We start from the raw sequence: 25,970 nt of genomic DNA, 5'->3' as shown, positions 1-25,970 counted from the left end.
ATCATTGTGATTTTCTTCTCATTTTTCTTTTTAAATTAAATTTACTTCGCATTCTCCGTGACACGGATTTCCCTGGGAACTTTGACCTTTTCGCAACGGGAGGGAAGATCAAAATGACGAATCTTCCAAGGAAAAACACGAAATAGGTAAAGCCCAGAGTTTCATGCACACAGTTTACAAAAAATTATTTTCAGATATTTTTTTAATCCATCATCAAGAATCTCTAAAGAAAAAAATTGTTATTCCGGAGGCAATTTTTTTCTCATGGTGAAAATCAAAAGGAGAAATTCTCATTTTATTCTTTGTCCTACATTGAACACGAATTGCAATTTCCTTCACTTTTCTCTTATTCATCTTCCTCGTCTTATGCTTCCGAACACAAAATCATCGTCTTGTGCTTCTTCTTCTTCTTCTTTTTAAACAAAATTTTAATTAAAAAAAATGCCCATCAAGACTCCAAAGCACATACGTGTGAGATCTCCATCTGAGCTGCCTTCTCCACTTTGCACGCGGATCCGTCTTCTCACAGCTCAGTAGCATCCCCTCACAGAGCTGTTGTCTGTCTCCTCACAAACTCTCCTTCCGCTCCGCCGTTCAGTGGCACTCGATAAATTCATACAGTGCCCGGGGAACTTCATCCCTGTACTTAATCCCGAATTTCTGTATTGTCCTCGCGGCCAGACATTTGAGCGACGTATACTTGACGGGATTGACGAGATCACGCAATTGCTGCTCCTGCAGCAAACTCTCAAATGTCTCTCCGTCTGAATTCTTTGCATCCTGAATGTTTGCAAAAACAAAAATTAGCCTTTAATCTTCTTTTAGAAGAAAAATTAAATTATTTGAGCTCACCAAATGCGCTCCGTGATCCACAAGAGTCTGTGCGAGGGATGCAGGGCATGGACGTGCATAGGCAGCGAGATGAAGTGGCGTATTCCCAGCTTCGTCTTTGGCATTGGGATCAGCACCCACCTGGAGGAGGGCCTTTGTCAGCTGCGTCGATGGGAATTCCGATGCAGCATAGCGCCCAACAAGAGCTGCTTCCCTGTAGCACGCCAAATGCAGTGCCGTTCTCCCTGATCGAATAATTACCTAAAAGAATTTTTTTTTATTAATAAATTGTTAACCCTTTTGTGACCAAATAGAAAGCATAAAACACATTGAAAATTTACTTTTTCTTCGCGATATTTATTTTTATTCGAAAGGAATTTATAAAAAAAAATCAATAAATGGCGTTTTCGAGACATTCATCGAAAACAAATCGAAAATTTTGTTTTTGAGTTTAAACCCCTTTTCACTTTTGAAACTTTCGATGTTCTATAAAGTTTTAGGGATTCTTTGAGGTTTACATTTGAGTTGAATTTGATCAAAATCGATTAAGGCGTTATCGAGATATGTTCGATTTTCAATGAAAAACTATGGCGGCCATATTGACTAAGCGGCCTAAACGATTTTCGAAAATGAGGAATCGTTGAAAAGGTAGTGATGGACCTTCCAACATACTAAAATTCCAGACCCCTAATTATTATAAAGGCTGAGATATAGACAAAACAAAATATTAGGAGTTTTTCAAGATGGTGGACGGGAGGTGGATTTGATTTCATTATGTCGAGCACAGGCCCTGTACACGGTCTACTTTGTTTTGAAGTTGAAGAGCAAAAATGGCTCACTTTTTGTATGGGAATTTTTCGCCTTTGGTAATAAAATTTTAATTTTTTGACATTTAGAGTACTGATCGCACGCTGAGAATCTGTCATTTTGTAGGTTAATAGTTGTAGAATTTAATGGTACAAACGGATTTGAGATTGATGCTGTCAGTAAAAAAGCGCAGTCCAACTTAATTTTTTTCCAAAGAATTCCATACAAAAAAAATTGAGTCGCGTACACGGCCTGGTCGAGCATAATGTAACGACTCTCCTCGATATTTAAATTTTACTGCTGATTGCAAGTTTTTACTATTACCGTTCTCTTGTAATTTAGCCATAAACCACGACCGTCTGGCCTCTAAAAAAACTTATTTTTGGCACAATAATGTTTTTTCTTGAAATGTGGGGGTCCTAATTCTTGCTCATAGCAACTTTGAGCCCGTTATAAAGAATTTCAATTTTGGTCGTTAAACAAAACTTGCGTCTAAAACAAACACATCTTAAAAATCCAATTGGTCACGATGTCCAGCAAAATACTTCAGTGTTAAAATTTCAAAATAAAGATTATTTAAAATTTCGATCAGCGTACTATCCAATGGTTCTTAAAGGGTTAAAATATAGTCAAAGCTAACGGTGATTTCTTGTTGTTTTGCTGGTTTTAAGAACCTCTTAAGCGGTTACTGCGCTCTTCTGAAGCCTCTCGAGCACTTGAACATTTTTTGAGCTTCTTCGAGACTCCATTAAAAGAATAAAAATATTCATGAAAGAAATTTATTCGTTTTGTACGGGAAAACCCCTTATTCAAGAAAATGGTTGGAACACGCGGAATTACAAATAAAAAATCGCCAAAAAGACTTCCCAAGATCAGCTAACAAACACCAACAAAAAAAAATGTACAAAAATGTAATTAATGACGTCATCATAGTGTGATTTTATGGCTTTCAATGCATGATTAATAGTGCATTCATCATGTCGATGATTATTACCAAATCATAGAAAAAAATAAATAAAAAAATCATTCATTCATTTAAAAATATTACAAAAAAAAACTTATAAGTGACGTCATTATTTGCATTTTTGTGTAAATTATTTTCCGACTTCTTCCAGATGATCCCAAATAACCCAGAAATAGTCAAAGAAGTCTTTTTTTTGCATTTCTAAAGAATTTCGCGCATCTTGATTGTTTCCACGTATTATAAATTTTCCCATCTAGAAACGGGTAAATTCCTTTAAAGAAAGAAAAATGATATTTACCTTAAGACTGACGAGGTCATAGAGAGCCTTTAGCACCTGCTGCCGTACTTTGTCTGAACACTCCACATCATCGCTCAGCAGTCGGGCCAGGTGGCATGCGAGATGGAGAGCACTTACGAGGGCACGACTGAGCGCCCCGGTGTCTCTCTCCTTCTCCGGCAGTGCATTGATCATCTTCTGCCCCAATTCCACTTCGTGTACGGCCTTATCGAAGACAAGGAGCATGTCGTCTGTGTTGATTGGTGGCACAATACGCCCCCGTGTCACAGGGCGTCCCACCTCCTCGAGCATGAAATTGAAGAGCTCAGCAAAGGACAGCAGTGATGACTGTGTCATTGGACTGAGGGGCTGTAGGATACTCTGCTGCATGGTCAGAGCGTACGTCCACAGCTCAATGCAGCGATCAAAGCGCCCCGCATCGGCATAAACGGCACCACGATAGCGAATGTAGTAGCTTGTGTCGGGATGTGCTGGCCCCAGAATTCGCTCTCTAATCACCAGCGCCTGCATCCTCATCTCATCCGGATCCATTACGAGCTCCTCGAGTGTTGCCACATCCGCCACTTCCTGCACATAGTCATACGCCGCAACGGGCTTAATGTCACAAGGTTTGGGCAACTTTGGCTCCTGATCGTATCTTTCCTCCATGGCACGCCTCCAGAATGCCAGGGCATTCAGCATGTCCCTCTTCTTGTCCACAAAGGTCGCCCCGAGCAATTCGAGGGCAGCAATGCGATCCTTTCGGCTAACATATGGCAAAGTAATGAGGTGCTCCACAATTGGAACATTTCCAGTCACACTGGCGGCTAGGAGGGGTGTCATTCCTGACCAGGAAATTTGAAAAAATCTCAGTTAGTCAGTTTTTTTGGAAGGAAAAATTTATTTTCTTTTTGAGCTGATTTTTTGTCTAAATTGTTCTAAAATGAATTCCCACGGAAGTCTTCATCCTGAGCGGAAGAGGAAACGAGAATCTCCTCCACCGCTCTTCAGCAGTGACAGTGATTCGGATTTGATGCCACCAACGAAAAAATTCATGCGTCGCAAAGGGAAGTCAGTAGATCTGCCCAAGCAACGACAATACGGAAAAACCCGGAAAGGACGCAAAGCACGAAGGAAGAAATCAACAAGAAAGCTAAAAAGGAGCAGCTCCAGCAGCTCCAAGAAATCCCAATAATTCTCCAAAAAATTATTTAAATAAATTTTAAATTGAGAAACTAAAATCTGTTTAAATTAACCCAAAATCGAGGCTCTGGAAGTGAAGGAAACTCACCGTAAGAATCTACATCCATTGTAGCGCCATACTTGAGGAGGACCTTAAGGATTTCCAGGGATCCCGAATCAGCACAATCATGTAGTGCCGTGTAACCCTTCACTGTCCTCCGATTAACATTCGCTCCCAGCGACATCAAATACATCGCAATCTTCAGATGTCCCTTGTAGCATGCAATCATCAAGCATGTATGTCCATGCCGGTTCGCCATCTCGATATCTAAAGAAAAAGAATTTTAAAGAAAATCTCTTCAAAAATTTGCCTCAATTTTTTTTCACTCAACATAAAGTCAACGAACTTCCTTCAAGAGCATAAAAACGTAACGAGAAAATTGAGCCATTTCCCCGAATGCAGACACAAAGAAGTTGCGAGAGAGCGAGCAAAAAAAAAAGTTGAACATCGCGAAATGATTTAATTGTCTTACATCATGTAGGAAAAACAACTCTCGTGTGCGAGAATTTATTTTAGGTCACAATATTGTAATGGAATTCTTTTTTTTAATCTCTCGCAATTTAAATAAGCCGCCACGATAAATCAACATTTTATTTCTCAACTTGTCGCCGCGACTCTTTCAAGGTAAAAAATATGAAATAACGTGATAAATTTTTAAAAAATCAACGATTAAGCTTTGGGACTTTATGTGGATTTGTGATTAATTTGTTGGACAATTGATTTGCGTTAAAAAAATTTCAGTTTTGCTGTAAAGAGAATTTAAGAATGTTTATGTGAAATAAGAAAATTGCTTGAGAATTAACTTTATGAAATTATCCAATTTTATATTATCCAAAATGTCCAAAATAGTTTTAGGATAAAACAAAAAAATTCAGGATAAATTGATAAACGTTTGAAGCCATATAATACCAAGTATCATAGTTTAGACGATTAAATAACAGTCGTTAGAATTTAATGACATAACATTTAAAGAAAAATTGAATTTTAAATATTCCCTTTTTTGTTATCCTCTAAGTTTTGATAAATGACAATTTAAATTTTTTAAATTTAGTTAACAATTTATTGTTGAACTTCTTGACTGTTTAACATTTTATCCTTAAATTTTGCATGTTTAAATTATTCTTGATTTTTAAAACACCTATTTAGCATTTTTTGTTGTTTTATCCCAGTTATCCACTCCTCAGAAAGTTCATGAAATCCATGTAAATCTAATCTTTACATTTTATCTTAATCACGATAACTTTAAGGAATTTTAAGAGAAAGAAAGGAACAAAAAACATTTTATACTTAAGCCCTTATCAGTTAATAATTTTCTTGAATTTTTAACGTTTGGCGTTTTATCCATAAACTTATAATTTATGCATTTCATTCATCCTTTTCATTTTATCCACAAGTTCATAATTGTCTTATTTTATCCTGCAAATTCAAACGTTTGTCATTTTTTCCGGAAACTGTATTTTCACATTTTATCCAGCCATTCTGAACATTTTATCCTGAAGCTCAAAGTCCTATTATTTTATTCTTGAAATTCTAAAACTTGACGTTTTATCCAAAATCACAATTTCCAAATTTTATTCGCCGATTTCTTATGTTTAAAGTTCTAACTTTGATCTATTAGTTGGTATACCATAATTGTGGCATACCAAGTATTGTAATCATCAGAAAAACCGACCACCTCAGATCGGGCTCAAACTTGGTATGAGCACGTTTTAGACTTCCCACATTAAGAAAATGGTGGTGGAAAATTTTTGATCCGGCCGGCCGGTGCGCCAAACTTTGCCTTATATCTCAAGAACGGTAACAGATAGAGACTTCCGGTTTGAAGTTTTCTATAGAAATGTGGGTGTAAAATTTCATTTTTTCGCATTTTCAAAATCCAAGATGGCCGCCGTCCGCCATTTTGAAATACCGTCGACCAGTTCCCTTAAAGGTAGAGGTCTGAAATTTTAGTATGTTGTAGAGCTCTGTGAGACGTTTTCATAAACAAATCACTTGAAAATCGGTCAAGCGGTTTAGCAAATATGGCGGCATAAAGCAAAAAGTGTTTTTTCAATATAACTCGAGAACGGCTCGACCGATTTTGAGCATCTTGGTATCAAATGAAAGGTTTCGATAAGCCCTACAACTGTCTAGAACACTTCAAGTTTTAAAAACATCCGCAAGAGGCGCTAAAAACAAAAACAAAAATTGCCTAACTTTAAGGGGCAATATCTCCGAATCCCCATTAGGCAAATCTTTTAAATTTTAATATGTTGTAGCCTGACTCAATATCTTTCACCAGTCCAAAAATGAAGAAAATCTATGTCGCCGTTTAGAAGATATAGCCATTTGAAAAATTCTTGAATTTGAAAAGTTCTAAAAGTCATATCTCTTGAACGACTAGTCCAATTTTGCTCAACTTGGTATCAAATTAAAGATTTTGCAATTCTCTACAATTTTCTAGAACATCAAAAACCTCTACAACTATTCCTTAAGGTCAAAAAATGCCAAAAACTGTTTTGGTGAATCAAAAATCCGCCATTTTGTGTTTTAGAGGTGACCTTCAAAATAATTGAGATATATATCAAATGATAGCTTATTTCAATATCTTTCCAGAACTAGTCAAGAAATTTCTGTATGTGCAATAGAACTTGAGATATAACCATTTTTGTCTTTCGAATTGATGAATTTCATAAAAAAAAATCAACTTTGCCTACTAATACTACTTAAAAATTAAATTACAACGCATAGACTGACCCATCCGCGTTGTGGTATACCAACTCTTATAACTGGACGCGTTATGATTGACTTTTAGCTTGAAAAATTTATAATTATTTTATCCTGTCCATAATCTTTGCTAAAATGAACCATTCTTTTCCCAATCAATTACAATATCAGTGAAATAAACTAAAGCTGCCCCACAATTAAGAAGATTAATTAAATAATTTATTGCTTCCTTCTACGGCAGGATGATCGTACACGGAAAAGTCAATTCCTGATTTCTTTGTAAATTCGCCAATAAAACAAACAAGAATGCGAATCTTCAGATTACATTCTTCAGCAAAGGAAGAATATTCTATCCAAAAACTTGCTTCCCATTTGTAACGTCGGATATATCATATTTTCACGCGAACAGTATCAAAGAAAATCAGGATCATGATAAATGAAGTTGAAGAAAAAATTTATACAAAACAAGTGCTTATGGGAAGTTGAATAACCCGAGAATTCAAGGCTCTGTGTCGGCACTCTGTTTGTTTCTTATGTGGTATTGTCTTTTGCTCTATTCACTTTTTTTGTGTCGCATTTTTGGGTAAATTGAAAAATCAAATATTCCAACGATGTTACGGCATCGTATTTTTATTTTATTTCTTTAAGAGATTTAGAGAGAGAGAGAGAGAGAAACTGCGGAAGCATTAAAAGAAAATGATAAAGAAAATCATCTTACAATTGAAGATGCGCACCCATAGATGAGAAAATAATAATATTCTTTATGAATAACACATGAGGTGTGGAAATTAATAATAGTTTTCAAATCATCATGCACAAACAAACAAGAAAATAAAAATATTTGTATACTCCAGAACAATTTGAAAACAAATAAAAATGATTTTTTTTTAAATTCGTGAGAAACAAATGATAAAGAGTTATTTAGTAAATACGTAGTGTTAGAAAATTACGAGAAATATATTTTACAAATCATGCTAGTTTGGAGAGAAGTAAATAAGAATCCATGAATCAGTCGTTGTGTGCGGAGAGCAATGAATATTCGGAAGATTCGGCTAAAAAAAAATAGATTTTCCTCAAACATAAATAGAGGAAGTAAATACTATTTATAGCTGTTCTTTTTTGTTCCCGGTTAATTTGCGAAAGAGATTGATTTTTTTTCTTTTCGATACTAAATCTTGTCAATTTTTTTCGCTCTTCGCCGATTATTTATAGCCAGACGAAGAAGAAATGCGATTTATCAAAAAGTTTATGTCAAATGTATTAATGAAGCTCATTTATTTATTTAGTCAAAGTTTTTGGGGAATGTTAAGCTTCTCAGAATTTTTCCTACAGTTATCTTGAAAGTTTCAAAAGATTAAGAAAAAGCCACGTGCTTTCTTATCATTTTCCGAGATAATTTATCAGGAATTTCACGCAAAATTCATCACAAAAAAGAAGGAAAAGAAGAAAAGAAGAAAACACTCACCAGCTCCATTTAAGACTAGATACTCTACAATCTCATAATGGCCATCGAAGCACGCAGCTCGGAGGGGTGTTGACTTAGTTCTTGTTGTGCTGTTCACATTGGCGCCGTGCTTCACGAGGAGTTTCACGATATTTATGTGACCCGCAGCAGCTGCACACCACAGTGGTGGTGCACCCTCAATTGTGTCACCATCGAAAATCACACAACCCGGCAGTTCGACATCAACATGACACTTTTGTAGGAGATACTGAACAATATCGTAGTGCCCATTGCGCGAAGCAATCACTAATGGTGTGGCACCTCCGGTTTTTGTTGATACTATTATATGAATTTCTGCCTGACTCTTCCCGCTTAGGTATCTCTGCAAAGACAAGAAGAACACAAACTTTTAATTATTTTAATCTCGACAGCTAATGTCTAATTATTGCTTTCTAATTTGTTAAGTCTGCATTAGCCGAGAGGTCTAAATAGCCACATTCATTATGTTTTTCTTCGTTTTTTTAAGTGACGTGGGTTCGAGTCTCATTGCTAACTTTTTTTTGCTTCATTTCAAGATCTTTAGCAACATTGAAAGTCTTAAGAAAAACTTTTTTTGCAAGAAAATTCAGTAATGTTTTAAATTTCCATAGTCCCTTGCGTTGAGAACATTTGTTGCTGATCTATCAAAAAATTTTTTTTTTAATTATTTGTCTTAAAGTACCAACGATCTATTAAACATTGTTAGAATTCTAATTCTTTAATTTATGTGTGGTCCTTGTAATTTTTATGATAATTAGAATTCTAAAAATTTCTTACGTTCTCAACAATTTAATTTTTAGAATTTTGGTATTTTACACAACCTGATTTGTGAAGTCTCCGTAATTTTTATACAGAATTATCTAATACTTCAATTTTACTAATAAAAAGTAATATTTAAAATATTACAATAAATTATTTCAAATTTTTAAGAATGTATAACACTCAAAAAAAAAAAAACATCTAGGTAATAAATTGTATCAATAAATTCTATTCCTACTTCGCGGCGTGATGGATAGAGCAATGGCTTCACTAGCCAGATATCCTGGGATCAAATCCAGTATTTGCATAATCTTTTTTTTTATACCAACATCAATCTTATTTTGTGTAAAAAGTTTGAAAATATAAAGCAAATTTTATGATTATTAGTTGGTATTTCTTTTTAAGGAACTTCTCCGTTTCCATAACAGATCATTTTCATGATCACGGTTGAATGAAATAAGAGCTTCTCTAAAAAATAAATTCACAACATCACATAACGATCTTTGGAATGATCATAAAATAAATAAAAAATCCCCACTTCCTTTTTCAAATTGTTTTTAATATTTGTTTTAACATTCAGCATTGCTTATTTGCAAATATTGAAAATCGAAAAAAAAACATCATGAGGAGAACCTTCATCAACGTGAAAAACTTCCATATCAGTTTGTTCACATGCTAGTTCTATTGGGGTGACGCAGAAAATGGAATAAGTGCGACTTATCTTCGATTTTTTCATAGTGAAAACCGCAGAGACCGCAAAAGGAGAATAACTTTGGAAATAAAAGGTGGTTCAATTGCTTTTTTTTCGTATATTGTATCTCCCATTTGATGCGTGGATGAAAATAAAAGCGAAATGATATTCTTGACATTGGCGATGGTCATCTGGTTTTTCTTTTTTCTGTTCACCACCTCCGGGGCCAGGTTGACCTTCTGTCTTGTGGTATCAAATTTTTTTTCTTTCGAAAAGCCAAGTGGAAAGTATAAAGTGAAAAGTCAAGTGAAATATATCACGTCTTATAAAAATGACAAAGTAGAGCTGCTATATATTTTCTACTACATGAGAAAAAAATTCACAGAGTTTTGTCTCTTCAAGAGCGCAGTAAAATTTTTAATTTAGACAGCAGAAAGATCGTTTTGATCAGTATACTTATTTATTTAATTAAATGTTAGTTAAAAATAAACAATCTTGATGTAGTTAAAAACCCTTCTTAAATATCAGAAAAACTTAAAAATTGTATTTTTTACATCAAGAACATCTCTATTAATGTTGATGGATTAAGGAATATTTTTTTAGAATTTATTTTGTATTAAAAATTCTTCAAAAAAATTCTATTTTAATCATTTAGGTCATACATTTTAAATAGATAATTTTAAATAAATTCTACATGATTGATGAAATTATTTGGGAAATGTAAAGACAACTTTTGTTAATTTCACAGCTATTGTAATCGATTGCTAAACAATTGTTCATTGGGGCAAATGTTTAGGTATTAAGGAAAGGTTTCAGAAATTGATAAAATATTATACAAACAGGATGAAAACGAAAACATAAAAGCCATGAAAACTCCATCAAAAACAATTTTGTTATGCAAAATACCTTTTTTTGCTGATCAAACTAAAAGATTTTACTGCTCACATATTTAAAGTCTATTTTAAATCACTCTCACACACATGCTGACTCGCTGTACCCGCGTCAATATACAGTAAATTTCCGCGCTTAATTCTCACATCTTATTCACTTAATGTGCGTCTCTCACAACTCGAGAGTCATTCATTGCAATCACTTCCTGATTAGACAATTAGCTTCTATATTGTTAGATTCAACATCATGTGGTGAACGTTTTGCATCCGAAAATATACATCGGAAGAAGCATCATGCGCGGTGAAAAGTTGGAACTTCAGGGAGGCGTACATAATGTGATACGTTGTAATCATTTGAGTGAAGTTTTACCATGTTAGACCGAAAATAGAAATTTTGATTCTGCCTCTCCTCCTTTACTTCCTTAATTGGTGAAAATTCATTAAATGTGTTGATAGATGTGTGAGAGACAGTATTGAAAACTTTCTTAATCAATTTCTCTCTTAGTTTCTGCGCATCTTGTTGAATTGCTTTGGTTCAATTTAATCTTAATTGTACCTACATGAGGAAATTGTGTTAGTAAACCATTGATTTACTAAAGCTCTTGATAGACAAACTCATATTTTTTTTGCCCGTTTTTTTGATATGAAACGTGACAATATTAAAAGAAAAATTACTTTCAAGAAAAAAAGAAAAGAACAACACGACGGACATTGGCGTGAGATCACGCAAGAGAATTCAAAATTGGTCTTTGGCACACTTTCTTATTGTTTTTGTTCTTATATACAACACATATTCACAATGCCAAAAGAATCCTTCAGTTATGTGTCGATTACTTTTTAAACCCATTAAATCACTCAATTAGAATAATTCAACCATTAAACACACCTTGACTATATTACACACCAAATTACATGCGCGATTTGCATCTTTTATGCATTCCATGCATTTTCCCGGGAAATGGGGAAACAATAGGGATGGTACTCTATGCAAAGAATTGAAAATAAAATAAAATAACAAAATTCCATGAATGCACTGGGAAAAGAAGTCGAGGATTGTAATCAATTCCACCATAAAATGAACGCGATATTATTTTCATTCCAAAACTTGTTATTACCATAAAACGACTTGAGAACTCTGTCGAGACACTTCTCTCTTTCTCATGTACCTGAACAAGAAAAGTTAATTATGTTTAGTGGCGTCATTATCCACCACAAATACCTGTAATCTCTCTCCTCTCGACATCACAAATAAAACATAGCGTCTTGCTAACTTCTGGTTTGAATTTTATTTTTCAAGATCACTTTTTTTAGCAAATCAAATGGCGCGAGAAGAGATTTTTTTCCTCCTTTCTTTTCTACAAATAGATGACTACCAGGAACACATCTCGCGAAGGTTCAGCCACAGCGAGAGACAACGTCACGCTAGTTCTCACGCACGACATCGTCATAAATTCCAATTAGTTATGCATATTTGACATACTATTAATCCTATTAATCACTTTGTTGCATATTTTCCGACAATATATTTATGTTACAATTATAATGCAAATCGATTCTTGTTGGGGATTAAGAGTCTCTAACGGAGTTTCTAACGTAATACTGCTGGAGACACGGTGTCTATCCACAGAATTTTGGTACACTATTTAGAACTTTAGGATTTCATGAATGGAGTTTATTGTTTTTTGTATAGAAAGGCCTATTCATTGAGAACACACGGTAGATATATGTATATATATGTATATAGTCCTCTTATAGATCATTAATGTATCTCTTGGATATAATAAACTATTATTCTATTCTATTCTATTATTCTATATAGTTTCTTAAGTCAGATCTAACTTTCCTTTAATCAGCCCTAAGCTTCTTTAAGTCAGATCTAAGTTTCTATAAACTAGGCTTTAGTTTTTTAAGTTAAGCCTAACTTTTTTAAGCTAGTCCCAAATTTGCTTTAAGCTAGGCTTAAAGGCGCTACGCGCTAATTTCCTTAATCAAACTTTAGTTTTTAGTCCGCACTTAAGTTTTTTTTAAGGTCAAATTATACTGGAAATACATTCACCTGCAATTTAATCTGTCCTAAGTCCTTAAAAGTCTTACCCTAACAAAAAACCCGGCTTAAAAAAGTTTGGTTTAAAGCCAAACTTTTTAAAGAACTTTAGCCTGACTTAAGATACAGACTAAATCGGACTTAGAAGAGGTTTTCATTCATAGTCTTTTAACAATCGAACATAAACGATTTAAAACTTATTACGCAAAATTTCAAGAATTTTGAATGAGAATTAACTTTTTTAGTTTTTTTTTTTTTTAATTAAATCATACTTCTCCAAAAATTTGAAAAAAAATGTAGGCAAATCTAGGTTAATAAAATATCCTATATCGCCTAATTTTTAACAGTGTACTGGGGTAACAGTATTCACAGACAGAATATTTACCTATTGTCTCTATATTGTCACGATTATCCTTGGAATTCCTTAATTGTACAACAATATTATGCTATGCACGAGCATTGCGGTACTAAAGAATAATCGCTTGAGGAAATAAGTCATGAAACTTGCTCTTTAGTTTTCTATTGAATTTACTTTTTTTCTATAAGGAACTCTTAAACCTTTTAAGGGAAGAACTTCAAAAAAAAATTCTATTGGGAAGATTTTTTTTAGATCAAAGTTTTCCCGATTTTAATAGGTAAAACATAGCTGAAAAAAAATCTCTGCGTGAGGTCTGTGAGAATGATCTAAATATCATCAATTAATCACCCATAAAAGAGCCACATGGATGCCATATTCCAAACAGATATTCACTCTTCATTTCAATAAATCGCGAATTGATTTGAAGGACGATGGCGGAATCAGAAAAGAGTGAGAAACATCAAGGCTACATTTCATTTGTTTACTGCGGCGTCTCTTAATATTTTTGCTTCCCTGATAAATTTCGCATTTAGACAATTGTTTGAGGAAAACTCTTTATTTTCTCAATTATTACATACAATCGTGCGCCAGAGCGTGTGCCTATATACACTACTCCTCGTACAATTTATTGATAAAAAAAATGTACATCATGATGTTTCTCAATCTCATATCGGATTCCACATATCGCGTGATGATAGAAAAGAAGTTAACTGGAGTATTCAATTTAACAAAAATAGTATATCTCTGTGAGGATTTTTCCTTCCTCCCTCGTCCCATCATGTTTGTTTTATTTGGCTGAATACATTTTTTGTGTTGTCGTAAATTGCGTTCTACTTTTCATTGAGTTTTTTGTAACATATAGCCTCAAAATATGTTTTATGATTTTGCAAAAAGAAGGGAAATCATCGATAAAATGTCGGGTTTAACTTTTAACATACATTTTCAGGCTAAAAATAAATATTAGGAACGACGCTACCACAATTATATTTCCCTCCTTTATTGCCTGTTTACTTGCACGAAAGAACACATTAATTAATTAATTTTTTTTTATGTTAAAGAACGTTAATTAAGTTGTTAATTTATTTCAATTTTGTAGATATGATAAAGTTTTATAAATTTTTTTTCCACATGATTTGTGTATTGAGTATTTTTTTAGTCTTTTTTAATGGATATTTCTGAGTAGCAAAATTAAATTGAAAACTTATTAAAGTGAATGGATTACATTAGCTTAATTTGATTACGCAGTTACGCAAAATTTTTTGTTGTTGGGAAATCCCATAATGGAAAAATTCGCAAATGCGTGTTGGAAAAAAACATGAAGAAAATGGAAGGTAAACATCCAAAAAGGTAATTTTGAAAATTCAGGTCAGTGTAACTTCAATAAAATATAAAACTTTGATGGATTTTTGTATGCCATGCCATGGAATGATTCTCCCCTTTGGAAACGACAAGTGGTTGAATACCAGAACCACCCACTCTGAGCGTCCAAGAATCACTTCGATGATGGTGCAAACAAATCGATTAGCAATTGATTTTGGTGTTGTTTTACGGTTGCGACATTTTTCTTATGGTCCATCGCACGTCAAAAATTTTTACGAGTCTCCGTGGACTTTTGTGGCGTCGCAAAACTTTTGGTTTTGACCACCTTAAATAGACGTCCCAAAGTCTCGCCTCTTGAGCACTACGACGACAAAAAAAAATAAACGTCTCATATACAGCTTCTTTTTTATGCTATCCACAGTGTGAGATTTCAGTGTGAACTTCCAGCAATGAAATGAATTATTAATGATGTGTTAATTTATATGGGAAGACATGTTGCTCTGTATGTGGGTGCGCAACTACTTTTAAAATCCAATAGAACTTTGTCTAACATTTGTTGGGTTCTCTGTGCGCGATGGTAAAACACTCATTGTTTGCCTTGTCTTGTACATAACACTTTTGTGTTGATCTTCACAAGTCTCGCCCTCAAACAGCTGATTTTTTCGAGTATTTTTTAAAGCTCACAAACTTTACTATGCATGGTAAATTGGCATTGTGCTGTATTTAATTAACTCATTCAACTTCTTGAAGATGATGCTTCTTTTTGGTGACGAAATTCACTGTGTGTGAGTCATCCTAACCGGGAATCCTTTATTTACCACAAAATCTCACTATTTTTCCGGGAAGTTTCTTTGGTCAAAAATCTCAGAAATTTATCATCTTTTGTGCCTCATTTGCAATTCTGTGTTGTTTTTGTGACTACGCGGTGTGAATCTTTTTGTCCATTTGTACATCTTCCTCATTCTCGTGTCTTTTTCTCCTCCCAAAAATCCACAATATGACCAGTGAATGAGAAACATTCACGTGTGACAGTTTTCTCTGTCCTCAGGCGATAAAAGCAAGATATATTGGGCAACAAAATTTAATGCAGCTGCATCGTGAAGGAATAAACAAGAAACATGCTTTTTATTGTGACAATGCAATTCATTTTGTTGCACAGTCTTGCACTCTCTTTTCAGCCTGAAGCAAACAGCAATCTCATACCGCATCAATTTGGTCAGGAGGAGTGGAAGTTCTCATTCACGGTCACCATGACCTTTCCCAAAACCGGACGACACAAAGCTTCTTCCTCTTGCTGCCTTTTTTTTCATCTTCTCTCATTCACCTCACTTTAAGCTTTTCCACCGACTCTATGTGCAATTAAAACCACTTGGTGCACATAATTTTATGGTGTGCAATCGACATAGATTGCATTTAAAGGCACATTTTCATCTCTTTCTGCGTTTTGTTGCATTTTGTGGTTCATTGAGTCTGCGTTTGAGGCTTCTTCGCAAACTGGATGATTTGTGAAACTTTTGATGTTTGAAATTTCAAGTTTTCTACTAATGGATTTTCTTTTTCTCTTTTCTTTTCTATAAATTCCATTGAACTTTAATAGCTCAATTTTATTGCCTTTTGATAGTCAAGAGCGGCATAGATTCTACAAATTCTTAATCCTCTTTGAATGTTGTTTTTGATATTGAAATAAAAGTAAGAAGAATCATGGCATTGAAGATCCCAGCCTTTGACTTTTTTTCTAAAGAATTTGCAAAAATAATAATTTTCTCAAGAACTTCCGTGGATCTTTTAAGATGATTATTCTTTTTGTTTTTCTTGCAAATTACTCGATGATTTCGTGAGTATTTTCTCACTTTACGACTTATGACTTGGCACACAAATCTTCAGCTGTTCAATTCACTTTGCAGCAAGTGAGAGAGAGTCAAAGACTTTGAATTGGTTCACGACATTTTAATATGGGATTTTTTTTTATTTATTTAGCTCAATAATCATCAAGAAGTTCATTCGTGATTATTTTTTCTATTAAATTTCCTTCTTGTACACCTTTTCACTGCCCGGAGGAGTAGAGCCCGTGTATAGGAAAAATTCATTACAAGCACGCACATTACATACAATAAATTAAAATGGATTGTTTTACAAATTCATAATGAAGTAAAAAGCATAGACACAAAATTCCATCAATAGTTGGTCAAGTAAATATTAGCATAGTGCTTTAAATTCCAAAACCTTGGCCTCAATTCCATCGATGGCGCGGAGAGTTCATTCGTCGATTTCATTTCACTTTCGCTTGAGTTCACCGGCAGGCAATCCCCCCTTCATGCCTTTCTTGCAAATTGTACACACACCGCAAGATTTGCTGATCCACACCACTTCTTTCCTCGCCCATTGCAATATAATGAGGAAAGTTGTGCAATCATCGACGCATGCAGATTTGGAATCACTTTCCCAATTTTTTTAACACTCCGCACACACTTCTTATGAAATATCATCGTGATTTCCTTCACACACTATATATTTTTTCCATTCATTTTATTGAATGAGACACCACTCACGCTGCACATCTCACGTCATTGAGCATCTTTATGGGTGACCAAAGTTTTTTTTTGTACGTTTCGTTTTGGCTGTACCCACCCACACACAGTGAAAAGTCAAGAAAACTATTTTTAGCAAAATCACGCTTAAAAGCATTTTCTCGTGGCATCATCTTCACCACCAAATGACCTAGTAGTGAGAAAAAACATTAAAGTTCCTTCACTCGAAATTTTTCTGGAACACAAACAGCTGTTGGGCAGAGGATTTCCTGAGAATTCCGCCAAGAAAACACCTCAATTAATGCCATGTTTTTGGCGCCCCTAAGACACATTTAGTTCCACTTACTGAATATACATAAACATAACTTCCTAGAACATTTTTTTCCCTCACTCTTACCCATCATTTGGGTCGAGTACAGTGTGCTATTGAACTATATTATTATTTCATGTGGAGTCATTAGAGAAAGTTCCAACACCCACCATGTAGGTCAATTGAAGGATTTTCCCGCCACACAGACGTGCTTGGACTTTAAGGTCTCTCTTGCTCTCTTTCTCTGTGACATGAAAAGATATTGGACGTAGGAACATTTTCATTGTGAATCATTCTAAAGTCAAAGGCATCAACTCATGTCAATCACGCAAACCCTCCCAATTTATACATTTCGGAATTTTATATCAAAAATTTGCATATCTCACGTCCCACTTCTTTCCAATAAAATACATTCCTTCGATGAATTTTGCCATCAAGTTCATGGATTTATTTCGAATTGACAAATAAATTCATTCGGAATTCTTCGTGTTGAACGTTGAATTTATCAGGGAATTTTAAATTAATTCTATCTATACCCACCCATAGGCTCTCTACAGTTAGAGTTTTTCTCATGACAACAATTTTGATTGGGCTCCAACAATTTCATAATGAAGTAATCGTAAATTTTCATCACATCGAAATTGTTTGCCAACTTTATGCACACAGCTTACAATATTAAAGAGTATACACTATAAATTGTAAAAACAATAATCCAGCTTTTAAAATGGTAGACATTAATTATGTTTACTAAATCATAATGTACACACATTGATGTCACAAAAAAATAAAAACAAAACAATTCCATTGAGTTATAAAATGTTACATTAGACAAGCAGACAGTCCGGCAGGAGTTGCGAATAAATCACGAATTCTTTTCAAATACAAGTACTATGCCAAAACGTCGCTAGTTAGCATGAAAGAGTGACGCTTTTTGAAATAAAATAGCTAATTAAAATGATGATTAACATTTAAAATTATTTCACAAAGAATTAATACAAAATTTCCATTAATATTTGACCTCTTTATGAAATATAAATATTGAGCACTTAATTGAATTGAGTAAATACACAAAAAATCGTCTGCTTTTCCTCAAAAAGTGTTTTAATTCTTCTGGCAAGACATATTGCGATGTACCAATTACAAAATTTATATCATAAATTGCAAAATGTTATGTATGTAGTATCTTAATATATTTAAAATTCATTTTTAAAATTGAATAAAATCTTTTGATCTGGAAAATTAATCTTTTGATAAAGATTTTCCAAATAATCAAAATAATAATTTATTTTGATCAAAAGATCGTTCTATTTAGTCTAGAATTTTCCTCGTGATCAAAAACTGACCAAAACATTAAATATTTAGTAAAATAAAAAATGGGAACGAATGAAGTTGATTCATTTCATTTTGAAGCAAATAAAAATTAACGATAATGAACTTTATCATCAAGGGCACTATGAAACAATTTTCTTCTCCATGCTATATGTACATTTTTGTGATTTTTCTACAAATCTCCAGGGTAATCTCCTTGGTAATCTCATATTATGTATGTTGAACATTTATTCAGTTCGTATTTTCCATAATGCAATAATAAATCTTTCCAAGAAAGAAAATATTTGCTACACCTTCCGGATAGAAAGAAAGATGAGAAGATTTCAGGAAGTTGGGGATTTGTTTTTTTTTCGATGAAATATGAATCCTTGAAAGATTTTATTCCTCCTTTTTCCACGCATCCCACCAAGGATGATTCTTTGTTTGTTCTTTCTCTTTCCAAGAAGTAACTAAGAAGTTTCACGATGTCTTTGTAAGAATTTTCCGTTGGAAAATATCTTTTTACATTGTACAAAAATCTTACAAAAGGAAAATTTTCTTGTGGGAAAAACCGTGAGAATTTTCCCCACCCTCTTTGTTGAAATTTTCACTTGCAAAGAAAACCACATGAGAATTGTTTATCACCTTCATGTCTTTTCCTACTCAACTTATTATATTTACTATCCCCACATACATAGCTGAAAAGAAACTACCACACGGGTTCTTCTTGTAAATCTTGGCTTCTGGCCAGACAATGTTTCGCCACCCAAAATTTCCCCATCCCACAGCTCCCGACTCCATCCCGCACCAATAGTCTGTTGTTGCAAACGACCAAAGCGAAGGCAAAAACTTGGCACATCACTCCACTTTCTAGTTGGCGTCTCAAGACGCAACCGGCGTCTCAAAAGGAGAAAATCTCCCGAAAACTTACGATTTTTCGAGAGAGAGAAAAAAATTAAAAGTTCTTCATTGGTGAAGAGTTATAAATATAGAAATTGATAAAATTTTTTCTCATCGTTTCTGTGATATTTTTATCACACTTTAGATTTAATTCTTTTCTGTTCAAATGATTTTCTTTTAATTTTTCCTATAACAATTAGTAAGAAATCCCACCATTTAATGATTGGATACGTTCCACTGTGGAACAGATAGACAAATAGCAATAAAATTCGTAATTAATTTGCTCCGTTAAATTGTTTCACAAGCATCAGACAGGAAGAAAAAAAATCGAGCCACAGCAGAAACTTCAAAATGAAAGAAATTGCAAAAATAGTGCTTCGAATGAAATTTTTCAGACGATTATTTCGTAATATAACATGAAAAGATTATAGGCTTCACGTATTAATTTCACGTGTTAAATAATACATTGTGAACAATTTTCATGTCTTTTTCATCAAGTCACTTTCAAACTGGCGTCTTTGGTGCATTGATAAATTGACAAAATTGATTTTTATCCCGGTAATATACAAAAAATTGATAAAATCTCCAAGAAAATCACCTCTATAACGAACCAATTTGAATGATAATTGATTCCTTAATTAATTTATTCTTCATTGAATTGATTGATGTGGAATAAATTGAGATTAGATCATCAAATTAACATTTTTGTCATTGGTAAAATTTTAACATTGAAATGAATTTAGAAAATTGATCACACTATGTAATGTTAATAGATTCCTTTCAATCTTCAGTGTGACGATAGAATAAGCTTTAATGTTCAAATAAACAAAGTTCTTGATGGCTTTTCACAGCTCACGTGCACATAATTTGCTTTCACAGAAATTACGTTACAAATTTTACTGCAATTGCGTTTCATTCATTCATCTTTGAATTCCAAGAAAACAATATCAAACGCTTATCTAAGAAAAAAAACATTTAATATTAGGCTAAACAAATTAATAGCCAATTAAATTTAATATTTGAATTTTTATTTAAAAATTTCGTAAATATAAATTGTCATAATGTTCAAGATATATAAATGTACCAATTAAAAAAATATACATATATAGCACTTAAAACATGTCATTAGAAGCACAAGAAGTGAATAAACATAAAAAGAAAGAGTTATTAAAATTTTCACAGTCTCTCCATTTCCATATTCAATTTAATATATTACCTACTATGCATTTCCGCAGATTGCACAACAAAATTGAAATATTTCTCTTTTTGTCCCTCAGCCTCAGAGTCATATAATTAAAAACATATTTTTTTATATGAAGAGATAAATCCACATTATTGCCATCCAAATTCGCCGGTTATTTACAAATTCCTTCGGGGCAAGTTATCATCAAAAATTCCATGTTTGTTTGGAAAAAGATATTCACCATTGACATGAGAAAAATGTGTTATGTGTCTGTGGCTTAATTAGACAAGCATTACCAGCCCAAGTAAAACATCGAAAAAATGTATTTAAGTAGAGTATAAAAAAAGAATTAATACACCATATATTGTATCAGTATGTAATACATGTGAGAAATATTATTTATAGTTGTTATATTATGTGAAAAAAAAATCAACAAATGTGAAATATCCAGACACTTTCTTCTTTTTGCGCTATGTGACTTCACACATAGAAACTTACACCATGTCCCATAATAAAACATTGTGTTACAATTTACCTTTCCATTATGTACTTAGGCTCATAAACTAAAGTGATTTATAAGATTAAAATAGTTTCTTTTCATGAATATATTTTCATTTATGTTTTTAAGCTTTTATAGGTTTTTAGCTCTTTAACACGGTAGGGACTAAATCAGTTCCATAAGTTCTTTTTCTGACATTATTTGACATAGAAAGTTTGATTCCTTAAGATAGCTAAACAAAAAAGGTGTTGCCTGAGATATTTTTGTAATTAAAAGTCTAAAATCTGATTATCAACCTATTAGTCGAGGTTTATAAAGCTTTTGACAATTTGTTTTTTACAATTCTAACATTTGACGCTTTTTTCCGAAAGTTGGATATTTCTTTTCTAAAGTTTGAGGCATCTTTTCTAACAATTGATATTTCCTTTCTAAAGATTAACATTTTTTCTTTAACGGTTAACGTTTATTTTCAAATTTCTTTTCCATTTTTTGCAATATTTACCGTTTCAAAGTTCCTCTATAATTTTTTTAATTCAATTTTTACCCTGAAAATAATTTCTTTAACTTGTAACCTAAACTATCTAAGTTTTTCAGGGTGTTTAGACAACCAAATAAAAAAAAATCTTATAAAATTAAAAATACTTCCATTTTTTGCAAATTATTTATCTATATCTAGATTTCTGTAACAGCTAGGGAAGGAAACAACATTTTATAAAGTATAATAGAAAAATTTTTAAAACACTTTTGTTTACACACCGTCTTACATTATTCAGAGACAAATAAGAGAAATAGTGTGGAAACAAAAAAAGAGGGAAAATTGCATAATTGTAAATTGTTTTATTGTTTTGCAGATTAGAGACTGAAAAAGAGTAATATATAAAATCTTTTGTGCTAAACTTCTTTCCTCCTTCTCACTCTTCACATATGTAGACTCTGTAATTGCCGTAACAACGTCCGATTTATCTAACACCACAAAAGCAACACACTTCATGGCAAAAAAAAACTTTTTGCTCCCAATTCCAAATTCGCTTCACTTTTAAGTATATTTTCGGTTTCAAAACAAAGTTTTTTTTAATCACTTTCTTTGGTATTTTTTTCGCGCATTTCATTTTTTTTTCCACAGATGGATTTTAACCTAGTTTCTAGTCGCTATTTGCTGTCTATTCAGTCATTTTGTCTTCCTTTTTGTGTGCTTCACAAAAGAAGCCGAAAGTTAATTTTAGTGCAGGGTGATTAGTAACAGAGGGTGAGTATTTAAAGTAATACAAAGAGAGACAGCAAAACTTCACACCCGCGATAGTAATCTCTGATAAGAAGTCTATCAAACACGCGAGCACATAGAGACAAGATGGTATTCGTGAAGGTCAATATTTTCCTTTTTTCACTATGTACAATAGATAGCTGCTGCTTAACAAAGGCAGAAAATCAGAAGGCTAAATTATATATATTTAAATATATATGCAATGTTTTTTATGCTTTATCAAAGCTGTAGAGAAGAGATGAAGAAATAAGATCAAGTAGATGGCAAAATTGCTTTCTTTCATCTTATAGTTTCTTCAAGATAAACAACAAATGCAAAATTCGCAGAGATGCGTTTAAAAAAAATGTTCAATGAAAGATCCATTTTGTTTACCCTGTGAGACTCTTGATAAGTCTTATTGAGAAAACTTGTAAGAGTAGCGAGTTTATTAAAGATGAAGGAGTGAATTGCACCGAGATTAGCATCTCTAAAGTGTGGGGATTATATCAATTTCAGCGGAATCGTTGGATGCTTTTGCCCCAAGATTGTGGGGTATCACACAGAAAATGCATCAGAAAGTCTCTGGTCGTTCGAGACAATCAAGAACCGGTTGTTTATTCCGATTTCCTCCCAGCATCAATGCAAGAAATAACATACCTACAATACATAAACTCGCGGACAAATGATTCTACAGCATGAGAAGACTTCGTGATGGAACATAGAGATTTCTATTCGATAGTGTTGCTCTTTCACACGTGCGAACCTTGGCGATTTTATTAAAACCACCAAGAATGAATAAGAGAAAATTGCGAAAAACCTTTAATTAAAACTTAACCTGGTTAGATTGTGCAAAAGAAAACCTTTTGATTATTCACAGCCATTCTTTTATTCTTACCAAATTATGTCGCAAAACTTCATGATTGCAACGTCGTTGATATGATAAAATGTGATTTCATGTGAATGAGCTTATCATGAGTCACCGATAAAGGCAATATCTGTTGTTGTTTCAACGCGGAGAAAATGCGAAAATATGACAATTTGATGTCACAACATTTTGTGTAAATTAACATGATGAGAATAGATCAATTTTTGCTAATTTTATGCTGGATTTTTAGTATTTACATGAGCGATTGTAGTTGCTAATGTCGAGATTTCTTATTTACAAAATTCCAAAATTAGATGAGATTTCAATGTGAACTCAAAGTGTGCGTAAATCAAATGTTGTTATCATGAAAATGTAGAATAAGTAAACTCGTGTTCACTGTGAACTATTAATATGAACAAATTGATTCATGTAGATGCAAAAGTACACTGATAATTGAGTCAAGAGCCAGGAAGTAGAGATGTTATAAAATTGATCTTTTAAGGATTTCTTTTTTGATTTTTGTCTTTCTACATATTGCGAGAAAATTAGTTTGATTTTATTAAGAATCTTTCCTTTTCTTACTGTTAAACATTTATAAGATTCTTGGTATTCTTTGAAAAATCTTATAAGACTTTGATAGTTTCTTTCTCTCTCATTAATCGTGTTTTTAAATGAAAGCAGTGACAGCGCGATACAATTTGACAAAGAGCAAGTGAGAAAAAACAACGAACAGCGTCTTTTGACGCTGAAGTATGGTTAAGCTTTAAAGGTCTTTCTGACAAACTTCCTTGAACAACAAAGTTTGCTTTTCTTTAAAACATCAACTATCAAAATCTTTTAACAATTTTTAAGTTAAAAGAAAAGAAAAGATTTTGGACAGAATAGGCCTAAATGGTCCTCTTTTAGTAGCCCATACAACTTTGAACCTAAAATTCAATTTCTTTCTTACTTCAAAGAAAGCTTTGAAAACACGAACTGTCAAAATCTTTAGAATTTCTTCAAATTGTAAGAAAAATAAAAGATTTTTGACAGAATCGACCAATAGAGATCGAATTAAGGTTATTCTTTATTCAGAGAATTCTGAAGAAAGAAATTTTGCCCTCTTCAATTTAGCACTCATAAATCAAACCTATCAGCATGATTTACAACATGAAATAATCATAGAAAACCATTTCTTCAGATAAATATAAGAATTATCAAGAAAATCGCTTTCTCAGTGACATAAAAACAAGAGTGAACGTTCTGCGAAATCTTTTATTTTACAATCGTTCTCATCTTCACTTCAGCATCTTTATGATTTTAGAGGAAGAAGAAAAAATAGCGTATGCTTTGCAGAATCTCAATGAATTTCGCTCTTTTATGAATTAATTCGTAGAATGAGTGAGTCACTTCAACGGAACATCTGTGTCAGAATTTTGTTTGAAACGCAACTTTTACTCACAAAAAAACGACATAACTTTTTAATGTGAGATAAACTGGGAAATTTCCTACAACTTCTGATAAGAATGGAACACTTCTGATAAGAAAATTTAAAAGTGGAAAGTCATGATTAGTTTTTTTTTCTTTATTTAATTCTTTTAAAGTAAATAGAAAGAAAAGTATGAATATGCTCTCAGAAAGATTTGATGTTGAGCACAAACCCCCGCAGTATTTGGAACAAAGGCGAGAGATGAAAGACTTCCGGAGAAGCCCACAAATGAGATTTCCTATTGATCTTCTCATCCCACACACAATGTTCCAGAGACTCCAGAGTGTTTTTCCCATTGAAGAGCAACAAAAGAAGGATAGTCGGCTAAGCTGAGGCCTCTGCCCCATTTTACCCCCTTTTGACCGTTATGCAATTTATTTTGTTTGAATTGATTATTATAAAGTTCTTACCTTCAACGCCGCCAAATTTCCCTCTCGTGCCGCATTGAAGACGAATGCTTTGTAATCCATGGCAGTTTCAGTTGCACGAGGCATTCACCTAAATTCCACCTTCACCTTACACAACTCACTCTTCTTCCCGTGAATGTGCGTCTCTTCTTCCTGTCCCGAATGCAAATTAAACGGGGTAAAGTGACTCAATCTCTCACACTTCACAGAACACTTCTCTTGTCGTTCCCCCTATTTGCTAAAATGGCACAAAAATACGCTCTTAGGCTGCACTTGGGAGTTGTGTGTGTGTGCTTGTGGGTTCAGAAGCCTCCGGAGGCAATCATTATATTGATTACTTATGTTTTTTTTTTGGCAAAGTCCCGGATTTGTCTTGTTTTCCTATAACACACGAATTTTGACAGTTTCAGCTTCCTGACAGGTGCGGTCCTTATCGCGCAGGATGTGGGTGTCCTAGTTCACCTTTTTCTCTTTCCTCTTTCTTCTCGAATCCACAGCGAAAAAAAACTTATACCCTTCTCGAATGCTCGAAGACGCGCCCCGTGTTCGTCGAGACAACAAGAGGCAGGAAAAAAAACGTCACACAAGTCGCTTAGTTTTTCTCCAAACTACACAAAGAACGCGCTTTTCTGGCGTTTCCTGCCCAGAAAAGTCCGCCAATCAATATCTCTCACGCGGAAGCACACTTGGGAGATTGAATAAAGGACTTTTCTGCCAAGAGACAGCACTTTGGATGGGGAATTTACTTGATGTTGTTTGCTGTTGCGATGGCGAGCGACTGGTTTGTTTTCATCTCCCCCTGAATTATAAAATAATTCGTGATCATTCGTTTCATGGCTCGGACTACAATCGCGCATGTTTGGAAGCGGAGCCATTTCTCGCGGAAAAA

At 33.6% G+C, this 25,970-nt stretch overlaps 1 protein-coding gene across 1 annotated transcript; it reads right to left on the bottom strand.

Annotated features, from left to right (window-relative positions):
- Positions 1-21: 21 nt before the first annotated feature.
- On the bottom strand, positions 22-25,890 carry LOC129794437 (protein fem-1 homolog CG6966). The gene is made up of 6 exons (XM_055835192.1): positions 25,085-25,890; positions 8,294-8,654; positions 4,171-4,389; positions 2,901-3,724; positions 853-1,092; positions 22-780 (listed from the first exon to the last, which is right to left on the bottom strand). The coding sequence occupies exons 1-6, from the start codon at positions 25,166-25,168 to the stop codon at positions 595-597; spliced, it is 1,914 nt and encodes a 637-aa protein (XP_055691167.1). The 5' UTR covers positions 25,169-25,890; the 3' UTR covers positions 22-594.
- Between the last annotated feature and the right edge of the window lie 80 nt (positions 25,891-25,970).

The sequence above is a fragment of the Lutzomyia longipalpis genome, chromosome 1 (genome assembly GCF_024334085.1).
Source record: "Lutzomyia longipalpis isolate SR_M1_2022 chromosome 1, ASM2433408v1".
NCBI classification, from domain to species: Eukaryota; Metazoa; Arthropoda; class Insecta; order Diptera; family Psychodidae; genus Lutzomyia; species Lutzomyia longipalpis.
Note: the sequence above shows the minus strand (reverse complement) of the source record. Positions and strands in the feature narration are given on the sequence as shown.

Excerpts from the sequence above, each read along its gene's own strand:
- LOC129794437 (XM_055835192.1), bottom strand. The coding sequence starts at position 25,168 with ATGCCTCGTGCAACTGAAACTGCCATGGATTACAAAGCATTCGTCTTC. Across the intron at positions 3,725-4,170 it reads AATGGATGTAGATTCTTACG|GAATGACACCCCTCCTAGCC; the intron begins GTGAGTTTCCTT and ends TTTCCTGGTCAG. Across the intron at positions 781-852 it reads TGGATCACGGAGCGCATTTG|GATGCAAAGAATTCAGACGG; the intron begins GTGAGCTCAAAT and ends GCAAACATTCAG.